General features: G+C 58.6%; 1 protein-coding gene across 1 annotated transcript in view; it reads right to left on the reverse strand.

Annotated features, from left to right (window-relative positions):
- Window positions 1-2,351: 2,351 nt before the first annotated feature.
- Window positions 2,352-22,635, reverse strand: part of MYO15A (myosin XVA) — a 50,278-nt gene continuing 29,994 nt past the window's right edge. Inside the window, exons 42-65 of the mRNA XM_032431844.1 lie at window positions 22,459-22,580; window positions 22,159-22,218; window positions 21,403-21,478; window positions 20,954-21,069; window positions 20,748-20,866; window positions 19,801-19,942; window positions 19,056-19,167; window positions 18,893-18,967; window positions 18,236-18,414; window positions 17,518-17,633; window positions 17,185-17,257; window positions 16,822-16,894; window positions 16,483-16,556; window positions 16,165-16,247; window positions 14,599-14,729; window positions 13,565-13,659; window positions 13,288-13,365; window positions 12,858-12,954; window positions 11,038-11,198; window positions 10,492-10,625; window positions 8,622-8,755; window positions 7,956-8,089; window positions 6,632-6,772; window positions 2,352-3,552 (exon numbers count right to left, since the gene is read on the reverse strand). Coding sequence (XP_032287735.1) covers window positions 3,451-3,552; window positions 6,632-6,772; window positions 7,956-8,089; window positions 8,622-8,755; window positions 10,492-10,625; window positions 11,038-11,198; window positions 12,858-12,954; window positions 13,288-13,365; window positions 13,565-13,659; window positions 14,599-14,729; window positions 16,165-16,247; window positions 16,483-16,556; window positions 16,822-16,894; window positions 17,185-17,257; window positions 17,518-17,633; window positions 18,236-18,414; window positions 18,893-18,967; window positions 19,056-19,167; window positions 19,801-19,942; window positions 20,748-20,866; window positions 20,954-21,069; window positions 21,403-21,478; window positions 22,159-22,218; window positions 22,459-22,580 — 2,627 coding nt within the window. The 3' untranslated portion in view covers window positions 2,352-3,450. The remainder of the gene's footprint in view (window positions 3,553-6,631; window positions 6,773-7,955; window positions 8,090-8,621; window positions 8,756-10,491; window positions 10,626-11,037; window positions 11,199-12,857; window positions 12,955-13,287; window positions 13,366-13,564; window positions 13,660-14,598; window positions 14,730-16,164; window positions 16,248-16,482; window positions 16,557-16,821; window positions 16,895-17,184; window positions 17,258-17,517; window positions 17,634-18,235; window positions 18,415-18,892; window positions 18,968-19,055; window positions 19,168-19,800; window positions 19,943-20,747; window positions 20,867-20,953; window positions 21,070-21,402; window positions 21,479-22,158; window positions 22,219-22,458; window positions 22,581-22,635) is intronic.

Genomic DNA, 22,635 nt, shown 5'->3' on the forward strand with positions numbered 1-22,635 from the left:
TGCACACCTCTAGTCAGGGTCTCCGTTTCCAAACCGAAGGGCCTGCCGGTCCCTGTTGGGAGGTGTGGGTTGTGTCGTTGCTGGGCAAGGCTAGGCCAGCAGGGCCTGTGGGATGGGCAAGGCTGTGGTCAGGCGGCCTGGGCTCCTGCTTCAGTCCCGCCTCGGCCATGCTGTGTGAACGCCTGGACAGGGACCCCTCGCCTGCATAATGAGCAATTGGCCTGTGAGGGCTCAGGCCCTCCAGAAGCCCAGCTCCCACCTACCTCGAAACTGCCCTCTAACATGGGGGGGCACGAGATTCTGCCCACCACCTGCTTGACAGGGAGGTCATATCACAGTCGTGAGAAAATCCGGAGACTCCTGTGTGGCGCCCAGCTCCCCTCACCCAGACAAAAATGAGGATCACCTCTTCTCTAGGTCTCAACAACCCCTCCCATCCCACACCCCCCATCCAAAGTTTCGCTGTGCTCCTTCTTGATTCTTCTGGAGCCGGAGCCCTCCCCTCTCTGAGCCTCACTGAGAGACAACACTGTGGAGCCAGCCTGCCTATGTTCGAATCTTGGCTAGGTCACTTAGTGGTTACTTACTTCATCTCTGTGGGCCTCAGTTTTCCCGTATATAAAATGGTGATAACAGTACCCACCTCACTGGGGGTACTTTGAGGGTTAAATGAGTCAGTGTATGTACAATGCCTGGTACAGAGTAAAAACTTGGTGAGAATTAGCTTTTTAAAGGAAAAAAAGTCTTCCCCCACCCCGGACATCCATTTGTATCCTATGCTGGACATAATGGTGACCCCTTAGGAAGTATTTGCTGTAAGACTTCTGTCAGTGCTTCCAGTTTACAAAGAAGGAAGCAGAGGCTCAGAGAGGGCAAGGGGCTTGCCAAAGGCCACACAGCTAATCAGCTAGCTCCACAGCCTTCAACTACCAAGCGCAGATTCTCTTAATAGGCTTGTGGGCTCTGGGCAACAGGCAGCACCCCAAGGCGGGGGGAACCAGCAAGGGGAGTATGTGGACCCCGGAACCTGACCAAGTCTAGCCACTTGTCCCACATAGGGGATGCAATGAAGTCCTTCTGGTTACTTTTCGGTGCCCAAATATGGTGCATCCTGCCACACCCATCTGGGACCTCAAGCCTTTACCAGTTGACTGTCTCGGGCTCCCAGGCGACCTAGACCTTTCTCCTGTATTGTTCTCACCACACGCTCGGCTGGGAACCCCGAGGCGTAGTCCCTTCTACTCTGGATCTCCGCATACTTACCTGGAGTTCCTGTCTTTCTAGGTCCTGGCCCAGGTAGAGGGGCCTCGTGTGGTATCGCTATGGTGCCCGAGGGACACAGCAGGGTCTGACTCTCCTGTCACACCTGACTCTCCACTCTGCCTTCTGGGGATTGTGACCTCCTTTTACAAGGGCTTGAATTGCTAGGTCCTGAAATCCCAAAGCTCTGGTGTTTGGGTTGTCCGATGCTATGTAGCAAACCACCCCCAAAACTTAGGCTTCAGTCCCCTTTCCAGCTCATAGATCTGCAGCCTTGTCAGGGATGGGCTGGAAGGCTCCTCTCAGTTCCACGCACATCAGTAGGGCAGCTCAACCTCGAGGAGCCACTTCCAAGGGGCCGTACTCAGAAGGCCCACCTGGATTCTGAAACCCAGAAGGCCTCTTGCCTCTCACCGGTGAAACTTTCTCCCTCCACTATACCCCTCTCAAACCTTGTGTGAGCCATCCAGTGATGGGGGCCTGGGGTTGGGGCTACCTAAGGAGTGTGGAGTTGGGGGGACAGAGTGACTGCAGCAGGGGTAGCCTGATGGAAAACGCACTCTTTCTGGCTCCTTTTCCACTTCCCTCACTTCCCAAATCAGCTACATGCACTGGATTTCTCTCAGTGGGGCTGCTTTGGGGGAAGCCACCCCGACAGTGTTGAAAGTGGGACAGCCCCGTGGCCTATGTGTGAAGGGCTTTTCCTTGACCTTCCCTGTCTCAGGACAGCCTGATTGATCCCCTAGAGATACCAACTTCTCCCCGCCTGTCACCACTAGCAGTGTCCGCACCACAGTTTCCCGGCTGACACGACAGCAGCCCCCGCTTTGGCCTCCCCGTCCCCTACGTTCACTCTGCTTTGTGGTCGAAATGACCTCTTCAAAGTCGGATCTGAGCAGATTACAACCCTTCTCCCACCGAACAACCTTTGAAGGCTCCTCATGACCCTTGGGATGAAATCCTAAATCCCTAGTGTAGCCTGCAAGCCTGACTCCATCCATCCCTGCTGGCCTCTTCAGTCTCAAGTCCTCCACGAGTAATGCCCACATGCTGTTCCCTCCCCTCATCACCTAGCTAACTCCACTCACAGATCTTGTCATGGTTTATAGTCCTTTCACTGTGAGCAAGTCCCAGGGCTTGGCATTTGCCTCGTACACAGTAGGTGCTTAATAGCTGTTGAATGAGTAAATACATCTGTCCTCAGGCACCATGGCTCCAGCTACTTATGCTCTCAGATACCTATCCAGCCTTCTCCCAAGCCTAGTGCCTCCCTCCTCCCCAAGTTCCCCAAAGCACCAGCACTTTCCATCAACATTTATTTATTTATCCTTTCATCCATGTAACAAGCGTTGTGCAAGTGCCTACTCTGTGATAGGTATTGTCCTAGGCTCTGGGGGATACAATATGGAATGAACACTGTTTTCTCTGGAATGTTCATTCCCCTCCCCTCCATCTATTCCTAGCAAATGCCTAAACCCATCCTTCAAAACCCAACCCCTGTGTCCCATTCTCTGGGAAGCCTTTGCCAGATTGCTTCCTCCCCAGACTCTGACGTGAAACTTCTCTCTCCCTGCACTATACCCCTCTCAAAACTTGTGTGAGCCATCCAGTGATGGGGGCCTGGGGTTGGGGCTACCTAAGGAGTGTGGAGTTGGGGGGACGGGTCTGCAGGGAGAGATAAGGACAGGTCTCTGCTGGACGCTCTGTTCACGGGCAGTGAGTCAGGGGCTCAGCTGGGCCTCCCAATTCCTGCCTCCTCCCTTAGGCTGCTTTTCCAGCTACTCAGCAACTGTGTGGAGGGAGGAATGGCTGCCAGGCACACCCTTTATGTGCACAGACAAGACCAAGGGTCACAAATCCAAACTGAGCAGCGGTGCGGGGAGCACTCAAGGAGGACACGTGAGGGGCTGAGATGTGGAGCTGCAGCAGATTTGAACATCAGACCCGCAGTAAAGCAAATGCAGAGTCCAGTTTGACTAGACCATTGGTGTGGGGCTTCTCTGCCACAGGGGCGAGTCGGGGCCGGGCCCATACTGCGTATGTGACGCCCGGGAACTTAGGTCACCTCGTAGTCTCCCTACCAAGGGTCTGGTCCCTTCCAGGGGTCACTGGCCCAGAGAGACCCAGTACCTCCCTGGGGCCACACAGCAAGCCTTCTGGGAGAGGGCAGCTGGAGGGCCGGGGGCTGGGTCACAGCAGCGTAATCTCGCTGGGGGGCAGCGTAAGCCGCTTCTCACGGGCACTGAGCAGGCTCTCCACGTGCACGGCCACCACCCGACACAGCTCCAGGCCCTGCAGGAGAGACGGTGAGAGTCCACGCGGCCAGAGACACTCCCCCAGCTCTCCCCTTGGGGTGAGATGTGGTTGGGAGAGGACTGGCGGGTCCCACCCTTGTCCCCGCCTCCCGGCTGGAAAGGGTCAGTAAGCAGGAGACCAGGCGCATCGGCCACCTTTGCTGCGTGTGACCAGTGTGACCTAGGGCTGGTGACTTCAGCTCTCAGAGCCTCAGCAGCCTCGTCAGTAGGGTCTCGGTTTCCCAGGGCCTGCCTCACAAGGCTGCAGGGAGGATTCTGTGAGATTTTATTACATGGAAACCCTTTAAATGGAAAAAATGAGTCTAGTCGATAAGTGGTAAGTGTCTAGTGATGTGTTGCCATGGTTACCACGGGGCACCCAGGGCAGAGAATAAGCCATGGGCCAGCCTCAGGGCTCCCAGATGGCGTGGGGAGGAAGAGGCGGCAGAGAACTGTGGAAAATCCACCTGAGGGTGGTTCTCAGACCACAGGCGGCGGGGGCATCCCTGCAGGGATCTGCGAGGGGCCACGGGAGCTGCCCTGACAGAGGTAAAGAGAAAGGACAGGGACTGAGCCGTGACTGTGTGCCATGCACCGTCCCGAAAGTTCCTGCAGCTTACCCCTTCTCGTCCACACCGTAACCCTATGAGGCAGACACTTTTACACCCCATTCCACCGGCGAGGAAACTGAGGCCAGAACTCTGAAGCCACTTGCCCCAGACCTCGAAGCTAGTAGGTAGGTGGTGGGGACTTGAACCCAGGGGATAAGAGGCCCAAGGCCCCACTCCGAAGCGATCTGTGCGGATGTCAGCGGCGCCTGCCCCACGCTTGGGGGCCCCCTCGGGGGATGAGATCAGGGCATGCATGATGGGCATCGTCCCCTCCAGCCAATGCTCCAGCCAACCCTCCCACCCATGTGCAAAATGCGAGGCCTCCCTGGAGCCGTGGCCCCACCTGACAAGTGTGGAAACTGAAGCTCAGTAAGAAGTGGGGCGCCTTGAGATCCCCTCATGCAGCCTGTCAGAGGTGGGCGAGACGGGGACCTAGGTCTGTCGGCTGCACTGCCGCAATACTCAGCGTCACCTCCTCTTGGAAGCCCTCACTGACTACATCCCAGTTAGCTCTGCTACATCCTTCTCAGCACGGATTGTGGGCTACTGGAGAGATTCTTTGACTTGGGGCTCGGTGAGGGCCAGGGCTGAGAGGGTCACAGTGACCTCAGTTTCCCTGTAGCCAGTGCAGAGCCTGCTACATAGAGATGTTCAGTGGTTACATGTTGAATCAATGAATGAATGCGCCCCCCTCCCCCGCCCCAAACATGCCAGAGGCAGAGGCGGCAGCATCAAAGGGGTTGGGGGTCTGCAAGGAAGTGGAAAAGCCAAAAAGGACCCATCCAACCATCCATGCTACCAACCACTTTCTGAGTATCTACTACATGCCAGGTGCTGTGCTTTGGGCACAGTGTAGACAAAACAGACTCAGAGCTGGCCTCTTGGGGCTGGCATTCTGGTGGGGGAGACAGACAGTATGTAAACAAGTAACTGATCTGCAAGCCCTAAGGAGGTCTACCAAGGTGAAGGTAGTAATATATAAGGGAGGAAGGTCAGGGAAAGCTTCTGGAAAGAGGTGATGCTTGTGCTGCCACCCAGATAAAGGGAAGGACGGGGAGAGCCCTGGATCGAACCAGGGAAGAGGGGACAATGAGTGCAAAGGGTCTGGGGCAGAGAGGTGAGGGCAAACTTGGCATCAGGGAGCTGGAAGAGGCCAGGGCTGCGAGCAGAGGGTGGGGGGGTGGTGAGAGCAGAGGCCAGAGAGGGAAAGAGAGGAGGCGACAGGGATGAAAAGGGCCCCTGGGTTAGGGCCTGAGAGTGCCTGGGAGGGTTCTCAAGTAAGGCCTGTTGGTCTCCAGGGGAGATGATGAGGGGTCAGGGCAGGAGACAGAAATATGGGGGCTGTCACAGCAGAGACGGTTGCCTCAGGGCCAGAAAGAGTGCGGGGCAAGGGGCTGAGACTTGGCAACATTCAGACATCATCCAGGGGAGGGGGCAGCAGAAAAGGAGCCCAAGAAGGAGCATAAGGTAGGTTCACTGTGGTGTGAGCTCAGAGAGGAAGGTTCTGGGAAGCAGGCCAGGCCAGAAGTAAGGCCAAGACTGGGGGTGAGCTTGGCAGGAGCGGAATTGGGGTGTGGTGGGAAGTGGACTTGGTCTGGCTTGGTCCTGAGTTGCAGCTCTCCAAGAGGTACATGGAGCCGAAAGGGCTCTTTTGTGTCCCTCAGAGGCAGGGCTAGGGCGGTGGGAGTCCCTCCCTCTTGCCATGGGAGGTCGGCCCCTCCAAGGCAGGCCCTGGTGTGGGGGCCAGTCCTAGGCCCAGATCTTGAGGGGGTGTGGAAGGCTGGCAAGGGCAGACAGGTGTAGGCCCTAGTCCTGGTCCCACACCTTCCCTGGGCCTCAATCTTCTCTCCCCAGTGGGATGAGAACTCTCACCCCACGGGTGTGAGACTTGGACAGGAGTCTAGAGGTCAGCCATGCCTTTTAAGAAGCAGCCACAGTTGCTAAAAATATGGGAAGATACAGGGCAGGACCTCAGTTTCTCTGTCTGTCACATGAGGACCCCACCCTCTCTACCCTCAATCCCAGGCCTCACCATCCGTCTTCCAAGCCTCAGTCCAGGTGAGCTTCCTCAAACTTCCTGCGTCCCTGCCCTCTCACCAACCTTCTGTGGCTCCCTAGTGCCCTCAGGAGAATGCCCCGGATTCTTAGGTTGACATTTAAGGGCTTTTCAGACCTTCCCTGCCCTGGCTGTGTCTCCCCAGTTCCCCAACAAACTCCTCAATATTCTGCAAATAACCTGGGCCCTTTCCCATGAGCCTACCACTAAGATGCTTCATTGGGAGACCACCCGAATGACCTACAGTTTTTGCTCAGTTGGGTTAGCTCTGTCCCCAGCACTGGGCTGGATGGATGCTCCCTGGGGCACCTTGGACCTACCTTGGAGCCAGGCCCAGCAGAGAGCCTGGTGGGTGGAATGAAGGAGGGAGGGGCTGGGTGACAAGGCCTGGGTGCCGGGGCTGGACCCACCTGCTCCAGCTGCAGCTGCATGGTGCGCTGGGCCGCCACATCCCCCAGTGCAATCTCCACATATGGGTAGCTGGAGTTGGCCGTGGGTCGCTGGGTTCGAGTTGACTGGATCTCCTTCAGGGGGATCTTCACCATCAGCTCCTACAGGGAGAGGGGAGGAGATAGGCTTGTGGGTGGGACAGCCTCACCCACCCTTACCTCTCCCCTGCAGATCAGATCCACAGGAGGCAGAACTGGGCTGGAGCACCAGTTCCCTAGGACTTGCTGTGTGACCTGGGGCAAGTCGCTTCACCTCTCTGGACTTCAGTTTCCTCATCTGTGAAACTGATTCCACAAATACAGACGCACCCATCTACAGTGTGCCGGGTGCTGTACTGAAGCCTTGGGAGCTAGGAGTGCAGCAGGCACCAGTGGTGCCCTGAACTTCCCTTCAAAGCTACTTCTCCCCATCTGCCCCTCTTTGTCTGGAGCTTGCTTTCTGCCCCCAGGAGCAAAGCCCAAGCCCATGCACAGAAATCCAGAGCAATGGGAGTTAGTGACAGAGAGCGACAAGGTGGGTAGACACCCCGGCTCCCTCGCCCCCAGAACAGAGGGCATCCTTCGAGGGGCGTGTTCCAGGCTCTCTCCAGCCCCCCCCCCCCCCACGGGACTGAGCGCCAGTTCCCACAGCGGGAGCTTGCTGCTCACACACCCTTCCAGAAAGTGTGTTCCCAAGTTGTGTGAGACGTCCCTTCCTGGTCTCACTTCCCCACTCCAGTGTCTCCTAGAATCACCTGCAATAAAGTCCTAACGCCCCGTCCCTCAGAGTGTGAGTGTATTTGGAGACAAGGCCTTGAAGGAGCAAACGAAGTTGAAATGAGACCACCAGGGTGGGCGCAATTCAAATCCGACCCGTGTTCTTACGGAGAAGAGGGAACTTGGACACGACGAAGACCCCAAGGATGTGTATGCCGAGAAAAGGCCAGTGAGGAAAGGAGAAGGCGGCCATCTACACGCCAAGAAAGAGGCCTCGGCTGGGGGGGGGGGGGGGGGGGACCAACTGCTCTCCGGCTTCGGGGCTCCAGACCGGGGAAGAATCAGTGTCTGGACCCGTGCGCTATTTACGTGAGCGCCCACCGCGGCTGACCTTCACCACAGCCCCATGGGGTGGGTTCTGCTGTTAGACCCATGTTCCGGACGGGCCCGTGAGGCTCAGAGCGGGGCGGAGCCGGAGCCTGCTGCGTGCGGGGGGGGGGGGGGGGGGGGGGCCGCCCCCCCTGGGCGCGGGGGGGGGGGGGGTGGGCGGGGGGGGGGGCCAGGGCGGGGCCAGGCTCCGGCCACTCACGTGGGTCTCGGTGCTGAGGAAGTTGAGGCCATTCTGGTTGACGGCAAGGATGCAGGGGGCCGACACCGAGGCGTTGCTGCAGCTCTGGACGAAGAAGAAGGAGGAGCCGAACATGGGTAGGGCGCTGATGAGGCCTGGGGTGGGGAGAGGAGGGGCGGTCAGGCTGCAGCCTGCGTCTTCCCTCGGAGGCTGCGTCCTGCGTCCAGCATACGTGTCCTCACCCCAGGGCTCCTCCCGCCTCTCCAGCACCCGCCCCGCCCATCTGCCCAGGGCCGCCCAGGGCCGCCCAGAGCCTCGGTGGTGCCTTGGTGAACATTTTAGAAAGATGTTCTCTCGGGCGCCTGGGTGGCTCAGTTGGTTAAGCGACTGCCTTCAGCTCAGGTCATGATCCTGGAGTCCCAGGATCGAGTCCCGCATCGGGCTCCCTGCTCGGCAGGGAGTCTGCTTCTCCCTCTGACCCTCCCCTCTCTCATGTTTCTCTCTCTCAAATAAATAAATAAAATCTTTAAAAAAAAAAAAAAAAAAAAGAAAGATGTTCTCTCCAGGCAGGTGCTTGGCTGGGCTAGCACCGAAAATCCCTTTGTGCAAAGAAAAAAGTGCCTCCCTCCCCACCCTCCAGGAGCGCCCCTCGCTTATCTGCCCCGGCCGCAGGCCGCAGGCGCTTACCCAGAAACTGGGCACGGGCCTGGTGGGGGCTGAGCGCCTGTGTCTGCTGCTGGTGTTGGCCCAGCAGGTTGAGCCAGGCCGAGCCGGCCAGGGTGCGGTACAGCTGGGCCGGGATGTAGTCCTGCACCTCTCGCCTGCGTGTGGAGGGATAGCGGGCCTGAGTGCCACGGTCACACGTGCCCTGCGCGCGGTCTCAGTCATCCTCACCACGGGGCAGGTGTTAGGCCAAACCGACATGATCTTTGCACCTCCCTGGACGACTAAATGCTGCCTGTCAAGTGTGCTCACTCGGCGCCTTGGTCCATGGCAGGGGCTCCATGACCGTGGCCCCTACCACTAAGCTCCCTGTGTGAGATGAGGGGATTGAGGCTTCGAGAAGTTCCCTGACTGGCCCCGGGTCACACGGTGACTGAGTGAACTAGGGGGCCGAGGCTTGAACCCAAGGTGGGTTAGTCCTTTGTAGCCCCAATCCCCAAGGGGAAGCCCAGGCCATAGGGGTGAGATGCACTGGGGGGGAAATGGGGGGGGGGGGGGGGGGGGCAAAGTGACCACCAGCAGCGGGTCAGAGCATGGAGCAGAGAAGCACGGGGCTCCAGGCTGGACCCGTTGGGCCAACAGAGCCCCTACTCCAGTCCCTTCTGTTTGGATCCTAGTTTCCCCACCTATTAGTTGGGGAAGCTTCAGTAAGCCCTGTAACCTGTGTGGGCCTCAATTTCCTTGTCTGTAAGGCGGAAAATAAAGATTAGCTGCGATGATGCCCGCAAAATGCCTTCCAAAAAGTAAAACTCAGTGATTTTTTTTTTTTTTCCAGGATTGGGATTATAGCTGTACGTGCTTCCTTCGCCTTTTGCCTAAAATTGGAACATAAAAAGAGTTTTACGGAGACGGCATACCTACCTACGTTATCTTACTATTCTTCATACCAGGGCTTCTCAGGGTGTGGCCAAGGGCCTGGGAGGTCAAAGCCATTTCCCTGATAACATTAAGAGCTAAGATGTTACTTGGCCTTTTCCCCTCCTGTTCTCGCACAAGTGGAATTTGCCGGAGGCCACATGACCTGTGAGATCCCAGCTCACCGACCGCAGAAGCACATCTGACCAGCTAGCTGTCTTCTGTTAGGCCAGTTGGTAAAGAGATGGGCAAAACATAAACTCGTGCCACTCTCCTATTTTTTAGGAAAATACAGTTGTTTCTTAGAAGTTGTTTGTATCGGCACATAATTTACATTGTTTGAGTTATAATTGCTTCTCACGTGTTTTTAGAACTACAATTATTATACAGTTATTTATATTTAATACATTATCCTTATTTTTCAAACAAATATTTTAAGTTGTTTCTCAGTTTCAATTTTCAATACTGTAAGTACGACCCACATAATGAAAGCTCTTTGGGATCCTATGTTTAAGAGCAAAAATGTTCTGAGACCAAAAGTCTTAGGATGACTGATGTATCACCTCTGTGGGGACATAGGTTTAAAGGCTGCCTGACACCCAGGATTTATTTAAGGAATCTCCTATTGTTGGGGATTGAGGTTGTGGTACCGCGGTGAACGTTTCTGTGGCCGAATCTTTCTGCGTGGCCACAGAAACCTGTGCTTTTGTGCATCTCCAAAGCTTTTTTATCGTTCCATTTTCTCTGAGCTGTGAAGACCCACCAGACGCAAAGTGTTGCGGAAGGAGGCTGAGTCCCAGCTCACGCTGGGTGGTGGAAGATTTTGGCCCCAGGGCCAGGACCAGCCCCCCCCCGCCCCCCACCTTCCCAGCCAGCTTGGCAGACGCGGGTGCAGGAGCAGAGTGCTGGGGCCTGGAAGGGCCCTCGGCGGGGCGGGGGGGTGGGGAATGGGGCGCGCCGAGAGGTGGCAGGTGCTCACACACTGGGCAGGTAGGAGTGGTCCTTGGCCCGGTGCTGCAGGGAGGCCAGCTTGGACATTTGCTGCAGCTGTTGCTCGCTGGGCCGACCGGCTGGCACGCTGCTGAACAGGCCCTTCAGGTAGTCGGGCAGGACCTGCGGGGGAGAATGCCGATGAGGGGCTGCAGCAGGCCTGCACTCACGCTTTCCTCAGAGGAAGACGTGAACACACGCGATTTTAATAGTTCCGCTCCCGCTCGTTTCTGGGCTGGGGTGGCCAGCTACCCTCCTGGGCTTTGGGGAACGCTGAGAGGCATGTGAGGGTGAGCGGGGAGGGCCGTGGCCCTGAAGGCCACATGGGAGTCCCCACAGTGGCCAAGGAAGAGTGTCATGGACATCTGCATTGCAGCGTTCAGGAACGGCCAGTGGGCCGGGGATTCTGAAAACTGAGCATGCACCCAGAGTCGCTATAGCTGGGAAGGCCTCAGATGCCAAGGCTGTGCAGCCTGACTTCGCACAGGGGAGTGTGGAAGGTTCCAGAACCCCAGAGTGGACCACATGTGCTGACCTGGTTGTAGTGCATGGTCACGTAGAGCTCATTCTCGAACTTGAGTGGCTGATCCCAGAGCACACGCCGGAACCAGAGCATGCAGCCACCATCCACCTGCTCCATCTCCGAGGCCACGTCCAGGATGTAGGCACAGCGGCTGAGCGGGCACACGTGCTGGCCTGTGGAGAGCCGGGGGTGACTGCAGAGCGTACGTGCAGAGCCTGGGCGAGGCCCTTCCCGCTCCAGCATGTGGAGTCCTTCCTAAAGGGGAGCATGTGTATGGAACAGGGTGCCCTATGTCTGCAGAATGCTGATGAGCAGAGCTGGGAATAATGCCAGTCCAAGCTACAGCCTATCTAGGTCTCAGAAAGTGTCCTGGGTTATGCTCCGAGGAAGCCCAGCCCCTTTCCAGAGGAGGCTGGGGACAGGGAGAAGCACCACAGGCCGCAGATCATGAGACCCATGGGTGCCTTTCTACAGAACTCCCTCAGGAGAGACCCCTTGCCCAGCTCCTGGAATGGGCTGGGGGTGGGGAGGACTGGGGCCTGGCAATGAGGGGGTCTGAGTCTGTGAGGGAGATTTAAGTTTTTCCTTCTTGCATTGACCTTTCTGCTCCCCATCCCACATCTTCAGTAACATTTTACCAAAGGGGGTGTGGCATGATGACAAAGTCCAGACTCTTGAGGCTAGACTGCCCGGTTCAAATCCCCATGGTGTGACCTTAGGGAAATCCCTTAACCTCCGCTGAATAATGGACCCCCTCCCCAGAGAGGTCCATGTCCTACTCCCCAGAACCTGTGAATATGTTTGCCTTCATGGCAAAGGGACTTGGCAAATGTGCTTAAATTAAGGATTTGGAGAAGGGGAGATTACCCAGGATTATCGAAGTGGACCCGATGTCATCTCAATGGTCCTCAGAAGGAGAGTTAGGAAGGTGAGAGAGAGAGAGAGAAAGGTTTGAAGATTCTACACTCTTGGCTTTGAAGATGGAGGAAGGGGCCAGGAGCCAAGGGGTGTGGGCAGCCTCTAGAAGCTGGAGAAGGCAAGAAAAGGGATACTCCCCTAGAGCCTCCAGAAGGAGCCAGCCTTGCTGACATTTCAGGACTTGTGACCTTCAGAACCGTAAGATAATACATTTGTGTTGTTTTAAGCCACTAAATATGCGATAATTTGTTGTAGCAGCCATAGGAAACTTATTCAACCTCCCTGGCCCTCGGTTTCCCTGTCAATGGGGCTGATCACCGTCTACTTCATAGGGTTGCTGCCGGGCTTAAAGGAGTTTTACAATTAAAATGCTTTGAACTGTGTCTGGGACACCGTATCTGGTCCATAAATGTCAGTTATGAGGACCATTTTGTTACCACTGCCCCCCGTCTTAGCTGGACCCGGGCAGGCAGGGCTGAGGACACACAGTTCAGAGCCCAGGCAGCAGCGACAAGAGCTGGGTGCAGGTGGCTGGGGCCGACCACAGGGGCAGGAGGCAAGACCACGGTCTAGGGTGGGCCGCAGACGGAAGGGGCTTTGGGCCGCGTGAGAAGGGCCGGGCGGGCCCACTGTTACAGCCTGAGAGACAGGCGGGCTCCAGAAGCCAGGGTCTACTCAAGGAAACTTCCCAGGACCTGAGCTGCTTGAGGGCAGGGCCCACGGGCTCCCGCTGAGCAGGCCGCTGTCCTCCATGGGCTTCCGGTCTGGTAGGCAAGACCAACGTCCAGAGCTGGGGGTGCTCGGCGCACAGGAAAGTTCTTAGGCATGGCAGCCCGGGGCTCCCTGAAGGAAGTGGCATCTGACCTGGGCCTTACAGGCTGGGCCCAGCGTCCCTAGTCCTCCTGGCCGCTCACCTCGGTTGGTGACAACAAAGATGACATACTCGCTGAAGGCCTCGGGGCGTGTCAGAGCCATCTCGGCACAGATTTCTTCCACCATGTCCAGGGCCACCTGGAGGGAGGGAAGGGTGAGGCTGGGCCAGGGGAGCCGATCTCCGTCCTCACAGTCGGCCCAGGCCCCGGGAAGCCAAGCACAGAGTTCCTCAGGCCCCCTGCAGGTACACGAACGATCCTCTGAGAATTGGCCTCATGCAGGGAAGGAGCACAGCTCTTGGAGTCTGAGAGACTCAGGGTTCAGATTCTTTCTTGGCAGTATGACCCCTCACCTCTCTGAGCCTCGGTCTGCTTCCCTGAGACATAAGTCCTGCCCTGCCCGGCTCAGCACCCTTGGGGGCCCACCAGTCTCCCTCCAGCACCTGCCTGCCAGAAACAGTCCCTCACGTACAGTGCACGTTTTGATTTTGAGATGGCGTTCAAGGCCTCCGGGGAGAAGAAAGAGCTGCCTCTTGGAACTGCGGCCCGCCTGGGACAGAGAGAGGGGAGGAGATGAGAAAGGCCGGGTCCTGGGATCTGGGCCAGCAATTGTCCCCGGCCATGGAAGTCCCCCAAGCCAAGGGGCTCTGGACCGGCGTGGGCAGGAACACTTGCGAACGCTGAGTGCCCACGGGGCCTCTGGGCAGGGCTCCTGTTTCACGCTCCTCCTGACCCCACCCCACGCTCACCAACACGGCCCGAAGCTCCATGCTGCTGGGGAGCTCCACGCGGCCACCGAAGCGCAAGGTCTTCTGCAGATTCTGTTCACAGGCCCTGGCAATACCTGCGGAGACGGGGAGTCAAGGCCTTGCCCAGGGCAGGCAGTGCGAGAAAGAGGCTCTTCCGGCCACCAGCCACGAGCCCACTGGCTTCTCTCCACAACCCACGGGGCATTTCCTCTCCCATGGGGTTGCTGAGGAAACAGCCCCGAGAGGGGCAGGGATTTGCCCAAGGCTGAGGGCTGCTGTATAAGAACTGCATTCGAACCCACGTCCCATGTGGTTAAAGCCTTTTGTCTAGCCCACAGTCCCCTTGGCTACCTTCGAGCCTCGGAAAATAGCTGTCACCTCCAGCTGCTGACCGGGGGGTATGTCCCCCCGCCAGCCAGGATCCCCTTGCCAACCACCCTCCCTCACCCAGAGTCCGGTGCAGAAGACTGCACTGTCTGTTTCTCGGGGTTAAAGAGTGCCCTCACCCTGCTCTGGGGAGGAGATGGAGGCGAGACTTCTGGGCACATCCCGCTGCCTCCACGGATCTGGGAGCCCTTCCCTGCGGGGGAGCTGGGTCTATTCATCTCACAGTCTGGGAATGTTAACTGAATCAAAGAGGAGGACTCGGGGGCAGGCAAAGTGAGGTGCCCTATCTCCTTCATGACTGCCATGATGACCTTTTTCTTAGGCGGAACCCAGGGGTTGCTCTGGAAACAAGGGTTGGGGTAAGGCTGAGGCCTGGCCCCTTTCCTCCGGACTCCAAGGGGGGAAAGGCTGAGACCCTGCCACCAGCTGGGTCTCACCCCTGCCCAGACCCACTCAAGACCCTTGTGGATTCGCAATGGCCGAGAGAGAAGCAGGGCCTCACCCAGCACTCCAGGCCCTTGCTGCCTCCTTCCTTCTCCCACATGCCACACAGTCCCACCTCCAGGACTTTGCTCCTGCCACTCGGCCCACCTAGAAGTCCCTTCCACGTGCTCACTACCCGGGGTCACCACTCACTGGCCCCTCACCTTGGAAGGGCAGGCCTGGAGTCCGGCTCACGTCCTGGAGGAAGCGAACGAGGTGTGGCTGGAGGACCTCGGAGCAACTGTGGTAGGCAGCCAGGATGTAGAACAGCCTCCAGCCTCGCAGGCAGCTGTCCCTGAGGGCACACGCACACAGGGCCACGTCATAGGTGCCCGCAGCCCTGGAGTGCCGCACCAGGAGTCTCCTGGGATGCGGCTGGACGTCTCCGGCTCTCAGGCAGCTCCTGTTTGCTGAGGGTGCTCCCCGGCCAAGGAGAGGGGGGCGGGGGGGCCCCACAGCCATGCAGGAGTTACATTCTGCTTGGGAAGCCAGGGTGGGCGACAGGGAGAGAAGGAGATGAGGCCCCTGACAGGACAGGCCGGACATGCACAAAAACCCGAGTATTCTCTGGGTAGAATCTCTCTGGGGAGGCTCCTGGGAGGAGGTCCTCAAAGGAGGGCAAGAGGAACCCACTGGGGCTGGGCATAGGTAGTGGCAGGCAGGGCCAGGGGGTGGGAAGGGGCAGGAGGATATGCTGAGTGCTTCTAAAACTCCTGGGGGGCATAGATAGCGAGTGGCGGAGGTAGACTAGATGGGGACGGGAGGGTGGACCTAGCGGTAACAAGAGCATCCCATGCTGGCCACTTGCTGTGTGTCGGTCCTGTGCAAGACACAGTCATTCACCTTCACCCTGCCCCACAGGTGAGGTTTCATTCGTGGGGACCGCTAGGGTCTGGGGACAGCACTTGGGCTTCCTTTAAGAAAGCACCCACTCCTCCCTAGGTCACCGTGGTTTGGCGCCAGGCATGGGAGCCAGGTCTGGCCAACTAGAACACTGTAGCCCCTGGGCCACAGTGATTGGTTTAGGGATGGTTAGTTGATCCAGGTCTGGCCAATTAGAGTTCAGCCTTCCTTTGGATCTGGTGATGGGCTGAGGGATGAAAATTTGACCCAGTTCTAGCCAGTCAAACTCCGTATCCTCCAGCCATGGGGGTTGATTCAGGGATGGGCACGGGACCAACTCAAGCCAAAAAGACTGGATTTGGGAATTTTTGCTACAATATCAGGTCCATCTTGCTTTCTCTAAGATTACTGAGCTGGAAAATGTCTCCCCAGAGCTGGCATCTTGCCAACGGATGGGAAATATTACTTAAGAATGCTATCAACACAGAGAAAAGCAAGACTAGAACATAGAGAAAGCCTGTTCCCAGTGACACCTGGATCCAGCCATGCCTGAAGCTATGTTTAGGCTTTTCAGTCACCTGAACCCTCTTTTGCTTAAATCAGCTTGGATGGGGCTTCTGTCACTTGAAACCAAGATCCTGGACTTAACACATTATCATTGCCATTTTACAGATGAGGAAAGCGAGGCTCAGAGAGCAGCAGTGGCTTGTCCCAGACCAAGCAATTCCAAGCACATGTGGTCTGTCTACTGGGTGAGGAAAAGGATGAGGGGGGAGAGAATCAGGAGGGAAGACCTGGGTGGGGGGTGAGAGGCTGAACCGGCCCCTCCTGAAGCGGGGACACAGCATGGGGACTAGGAGGCAGAGGTAAAGGCCCAGCTCACTCACAGCTTGGTACTGGTGTTGTCCGTGATCTGCTTCACAACTTGGCAGTAACACTCATCCCGCATGACTTCATGGTCCGCACACAGCTGGAGGAGGGCAGGCCAGGGCCCATGCCACACACCAGGCAGAGAAGAATAGGGTGTGCACTTGGAGAAAGGCCTGGTGTCTCTTCCCCAGCCCCTTCCCCACCTGCAGGATGCACTCCTTTTTGGGCCCCCCCCCCCCCCCGCCCTGCAATGTCCTGCAACTTTGGTTGACAGATGGGGAAACTGAGCCACACAAGCAGGAAAGGGAGCATCCGGCAAAGTCTGCTGAACTGACCTTCAGGAGGGTGTAAAGCACATCCAGTTCACTCTGGCCCTTCAGCGGAGCATCACCCATGAACCTCATCACAGCTATAGGAACGACTTGTCCCACTCAGGCCACCAGACACCCCAACTGCCCACTCACCCCAGGGTACCCCAAGGTTGGGTCTGTCCCTGGGAGGGTACGACCCGAGGCAGCTGGGGGCTCCTCTTCCTTTAATGGGGCCCCAGGTCTGAGTTGCGGGGAGGGGAAGACTCTTAGGACCGGGGCGGTGGGGGAGATGAGCAGGGTCACACAGTGCTGGATCCCACCCGGCCCCTGGGCCCTGGCTGCAGTCCCATCCCACCCCCACACCTAGGAACATGTCGGTGGCCATCTTGTTGAGGCTGCTGTCGCTGAGCTCGATGAGAGATTCCTGGAGTGGGGTCTGTGAGGGGAGGAGGGGGGGTTGTGTCATGATGGCGGAAGGACAAGTCAGAAGGAGGAGGGCCAGGTGGTGCCTCCCGTCTTATGACAGGAGAGTCCACATTACAGAAAAGGTGGCCAGGCTTGCCTGGCAATGGGGACAGATGCTGCCGCTAGGAAGAATCAGGCCCTTGGGGTGCTGAGAGCTGGGAGGGGTCCCACCGAGGACAAGGCTGTTCGCCTGAGGGGCCTGGGAGGGGGGCTCTTGCATCACCATTTTACAGATGGGGAAACAGGCCTGGGGCTGGACACCTTGGTGAAGCAAAGCATGTCTTCCAAGGTTCTGGACTCCCGACCCTCCTTGGATTTTAGCCTGAGGCCATCCCTGCAACAGGAGACAGGCACTACTGACCAGTCTTGCCTCTGAGCCTCCGGCTACATCCCCTTTACACCCAGAATGTTCTTGACCCAATGTCAGTCAACCAGGCAGGAAGCCTCCCGGAAGCGGAGGCTGCAGGTGGACCTCACATCTGGGTGGTTTCTCATCCCCCCCATCAGAAGTGGGGTGTCCCCACTTGGATGGCTGCAAGAAGCCCCAGAAGGACCTTCCTCAGAGTGGGGACCAGGGGTGGGGCCACCACTCACTGGGGTCTCCTCTGTGGATCTCGGAAATACTTCTGGGCAAACTCAAGCATCGAGTACGGGGAGAGAGTCAGGCTGTCCTCTGTTCGGTCAGGGGGGCCAGCCCTGACCGGGGGACCCTGCAGAAGGGCCAGAGCTAAGAGGTCCTGTCCTGCCACACCTGGTCACGTTCATAGCTGCCCCACCCAACCGCAGGCTGACTCTGCCCAGACCCTCTCAGGCTGCCCCTAACCCCCACCCACCTAGACCCACCCCCCCTCGGTAGTCCTGGCACCCTCCGCCTGGACACACCTCCCATGGGCCCAGCTGACCCCGCCCCCTGCGGCACCTGGCCACGCCCCCAATCTCAGCCTAGGGTTGGCCTCCCCAGCTGCTTGGTTGTGGCTGATCCTCCCTCTCACTCCTTAGTTTTACTTCACCCCACCCCTCGCTAGCTCCATTCCACACGCCTGACCCCGCCCCATTTGCCTGGCCCCACCCCTACTGGCCCCCAGGCTGGTCCTGCCCCATGGGTCTCATCACAATCCTTCGGCTGACCCCCACCATCCCGACCCCGTTTGGCCACACCTCCAACCATCTCTGGTCACATCCTGTGGGTCACACATCTGGCTAGCCCTACCAGGTTCGCCCTATCCTGGGACTGGCCACGCCCTTGGCTGACCTTGCTCCTGTCTGCCTGCACCCGCGGTCTCAGCCCCATGGCCGGACCTGTCGGTCTCACCTCCCTCCTGCGGCCCACCTCCCATGCAGCCGCTGTGGAGGCCACGGCAGCGGCCACGGCGGCGGCCCGGCCCCGACCTGGCTCGGCTGGCAACTGTAGGAAATCGGGGGCGGCTGCAGGCTGCACCAGCTCCGAAGGGAAGCGGCCCACGCGCCCGTGGATGGTCCCGAACCTCCAGCCTAGGGCGCAGGTAAGGGGTCTGAGACTAACAGAGGGGTCTCGTCTTGGGATTAAGGGGCCCCTCTAGGGATATTCGAGCACCTTCCTGCCCCTGCCCAGGGTCTGTGAGGGAGGCATGCCATGGAGCCTATTTGCAGACAAGGACACAGGGAAAGGGAAGGCATTCCCTCAGTGGGAGGTAGAGTAGAAAACGGTGCTTGTAGACTCTCAGAAAGAGAGACCCAGACCACACACATGGGGACACTAACACAGAGACCCCTCAGCCCCATATGCAGAGGGCTGGGCTAGGGGCCACCAGAAGGAACTGACTGGGCCGCAGCAGGTGCCTGAGGAGGCCTGGCCAGGCCAGACCCCTCCGGGGCACCGAGAAAGCCCCACCGAGCATGTGCAGTGTGAGTGCATGAAGCCAGGAGGAACTGTTTAGGGTTTCCAGGTTTGGGAGCCCTGGAGGCTGGGAGGGGATCCGGGGGTCTCCACCGAAGTCGGGGCCTCTGCGCCGCAGTTCCTCCAGGTACACGACCTTCTTGCGGACAACGCAGCCGGCACTGTAGCCTGGGGGTCAAGCTGACGTCAGCACCTGCCAGGGAGGCCCCCTGGCCCAGCCCCCCCTCCCGTACCCACTGTGTCGCACAGCCCTGACCCATTCGAGGAGGCTCCAGGGGCTGCAGGTGGATGATGTCGCCCTTGTGGAAGGCCAGCAGCGCGGGGTCTTCGGGCAGGAAGTTCCTCACCGCGACCACGTAGTCCGAGTCCTGGGTCGCCCAGGGGCAGGGTGAGGGGCTGCGGTCCCATCCCCCTCCTCCCAGAAGCCTGGGGCACACCCCGGCTCCTCTCATCCACAGCCATTCCTCCCTGACTCCTGGGGGAGGGACCATTCCGTGGGTGTGAGAGGGAAGGACGCTATGCAAGTCGAAGGGGTGGCCTTGTAATGGGCTGGAGTCAGGGGTCCGATGAACACAGGTGGCCGTCAGGGCACATGCATAGGCCTTAGCCATCCCGTCCCTCAGCAAAGCTGCCCCACTGAGGCCAGCTGCTGGGCCTGAGGCTGCCCAGTCGGGAGGAAGGGAGGCTGAGGGAGGCCGAGGGGGGCACTCGCCCTGGAGCTCGGGGGTGGGGGGTGCTGTGACACCCGTGATGAGGGCATCAGGAAAGGCTTCTGAAGGAGCCGGCAAAAGTGGGAACAGGTGTCCCAGGTGGAAGGCAGCACGGCCTATGGAAAGGCCTGAAAGATGACCAAAGTCTCTGGACACACACACACGCACACGCACACGCACACTGGCATCCATGCTTCCCAGGCAGGTGCGGCTGGTGTGTCCAGGTGCAGGAGAGCCCTGTTCTCCGCCCCCTGCCCCTTGAGGAGGGGGCATCCGTAGGAGGACCCTGACCTTCTTCAGCTCCAGGATGAAGTCGTCCACCAGGGCCTTGACCTGGTGAGCTCGGGCTGAGAAGAGGATGACCTTCTCGCTGGCCAGGTTGAACTCCAGCATGTTCTGGGAGGGGATGGTCACAAACAGGATATCCGCAAAGCTGGAGAACGGGAAAGTGGCATAAAGGCAGGGCTCCTTGGCCGGAGGGCGCCTTCCTCCCTACCCATCTTGCTCCTCCCGCTCCTGCCCTGTACCGTTCCCAAAGCCCAGCTCCACCCAAGCCCCCTGCCACCTGCCACCACGGGACCCGGGGAGCTTGCGCAGCGTCCCCTCCCCATCCTGCTTGTGGCTCCCGCTCATTTCCTAGCACCCTGTGAACTCACACTCCAGCCCTCACTACCCTTTGCCTTGCTCCATTTTGTTTGTTTTTTAATCCAACCTCCCAGATCTCGCCCACACAAATGTATCTCTTTCACCCACTGACCAAATTCTCTGCATCTTTCAAAGCAAGAGGCTTTCACGCAACCAGAGAGCGAGGCTCTATCCCTGTCCTTGTGTGACAGACGACAAAAGGGGCTGCTGGTAGGGGAGGGGTCCAAGGACTCAGCGAGGTCTTATGCCAGAGCACCCTTGCCCTTCCCGCTGCAACAAAACTCGGCTGTTCACAACACAGACGCCCCCACTGTGCAGTGGGGAGGGCAGGGCTGGGGTACAGTCTAAGGGGCGGGACAGGGTAGTGGGCTTCTAGCTCATCCGCTTCCTGGCTGTGTGACCTGAGACAAGCCACTTCTCTCACTGAACCTCAGTTTCCCCGTCTATAAAATGGACTTGCTTAAAAGGGCTTGGCACAGAGCCTGGCACGTTACAGGCACTCGGCAGTCGGCTGGGGAAAGAGTCGGGGAGGAGATGCGACTCTGCCGGTCCGCGCCCATCTCCAGCCAGCCCCGGTCTCGCCCGCCGGTCACCTGTACGTGCGCAGGACCCGCAGCTGCCCGCCAGCCTCCCGGCTGCCCTTGACCATCCGCAGGAGCTTGATGCCTGTGTGCGACACAGCTAGGATCTGCACACCGGTGCCCACGCTGCCCTGGGGCGGGGATAAGGGACACGTGAGAGTCTTCTAGCCTCCTCCCTGAAGCCCCTGGGTGAGTGGGGGCCGGCAGGGGGTTCGCACCGTGGCGGGGAAGAGGCGGGAGAAGTAGACCTCCCAGCTGTCGCGTGCGGTGCTAACCACGGCCCGCTTCACGCTCTCCGTTGCCAGGGGCCGCTGTGTGTCCAGCTGGTTCTGGGCTAAGGGATGCCGGGTCAGGTCAGAACCCTCCCTCCTCCTCCCCTGCCAGCCCACATTGCAGGGAGGGAGGCTGACACCCGGCAAGAAGGTACTGGAACAGCGTGTTCTCAGTGTCTACACAGACAGAAAGGATGGCTAGGGCCACACTGTGTGTCAGGCAAAACTGAACTCAGCCTGGCACCTAGCCATGGAAGAGGCCAGAAGCAGAGCCAGGAGGGCTGTCTGGGAGGCAAACGGGGCTGGGTTTGTCAGCCCCGATCTCCCTCTGGGAAAGCACTGGCCTGACTCTAGCTGGCTGCCCCATCCGTGTCCTTTCCCGCCCCCCACGGTACCAAACAGGGCCTTCATCTTCATCCTCTCGTCCTCGGAGATGCGCAGGCAGGCCTTGGAGAGCGTGTCATGGAGGATCTGTGGGAATGGGCCGCAATGCGGGTGGCTGGTGAGACTCCCCCCGCTGGGAGCCCAGGCTGGACTGGTCTAGTGGGAGTGGGAACGCAGAGGGTCCTATTTCTACAGCAGTGGGTCATCTGTGTGAATCAGATCCCATTTACAAAGGCCCCCCTCCTTCCTCCTCTCTTTTTTTTTTTTTTTAAGATTTTTTTATTTATTCATTTGAGAGAGATAGAGGGAGAGCATGAGCAGGGAGAGAGGCAGAGGGAGAGGGAGAAGCAGGCTCCCCGCCGAGCCAGGAGCCCGATGTGGGGCTCGATCCCAGGACCCTGGGATCATGACCTGAGCCGAAGGCAGACGCTTAACCATCTGAGCCACCCAGGCGCCCCTCCTTCCTCCTCTCTTCTACAACCCATGCCGCCCTTCCTGGGCCCTAGCTTTCTCCTCTGCTTGCTGGGGCTGGGATCTGACTTCTGAGTCCCACCTAGCTCAGACAAATGGTGTGTCTGGTTAAATCAAATTGTGGGCTTACTGACCTTGTCCATGAGGGTGGGAAATTCAGTAGAACAGCTTCCCATCCTCACTGTGGTCAAGCACCCCAAATCCAAGAGTACAGAAACGAAATCTGCAGACAGCTAGTCTATGTACCCATTGCCCTGATGAGTACACTGAGGCAGAAAGGGAAAAGAAGACCTCACCTGCCGGAACAAGAGGTCTAGCTGCACAGGGTGGCTGTAGCTGTCCTTGGGGTAAAACACCTGTGGGATCGGGGCTCCAGTGAGGCCCTTGGGACAGTCCCCTCACTTTGCTTCACACCCGGACCCACCCCCTAGATACAGCGGGCTCCAAACCACCAGGACCCCTGGCCCTGACTCCTTCCTCTAGGCGAGGCCCCACCTCGTGCCCCACCCCAGCCCTGCCCCTCCTCCCTGCCCCTTGCAGGGGAGAGGGCTTTGCCCCCCTGCAGCCCCTCCCTTGGCTTCAGCCGGGCCAGGTACCTCTTTGCGCAAGAAGATCCGCCAGGGGGCGTCCTGGTAGCCGTAGAAGTTGGGGTTCACCAGGCGGTGCAGCCGCGTCTGCAGGGGCTCCTCAGGGGGCTCCAGCGACCGCAAAGGCGGCCCTGGGGAGCACAGTGAGTCGGAGAGGCATGAGTGAGAGAGGCAGTGCTGATGAGG

This window comes from Phoca vitulina, unplaced genomic scaffold (assembly GCF_004348235.1).
Source record: "Phoca vitulina isolate PV1807 unplaced genomic scaffold, GSC_HSeal_1.0 scaffold47, whole genome shotgun sequence".
Lineage (NCBI taxonomy): Eukaryota > Metazoa > Chordata > Mammalia > Carnivora > Phocidae > Phoca > Phoca vitulina.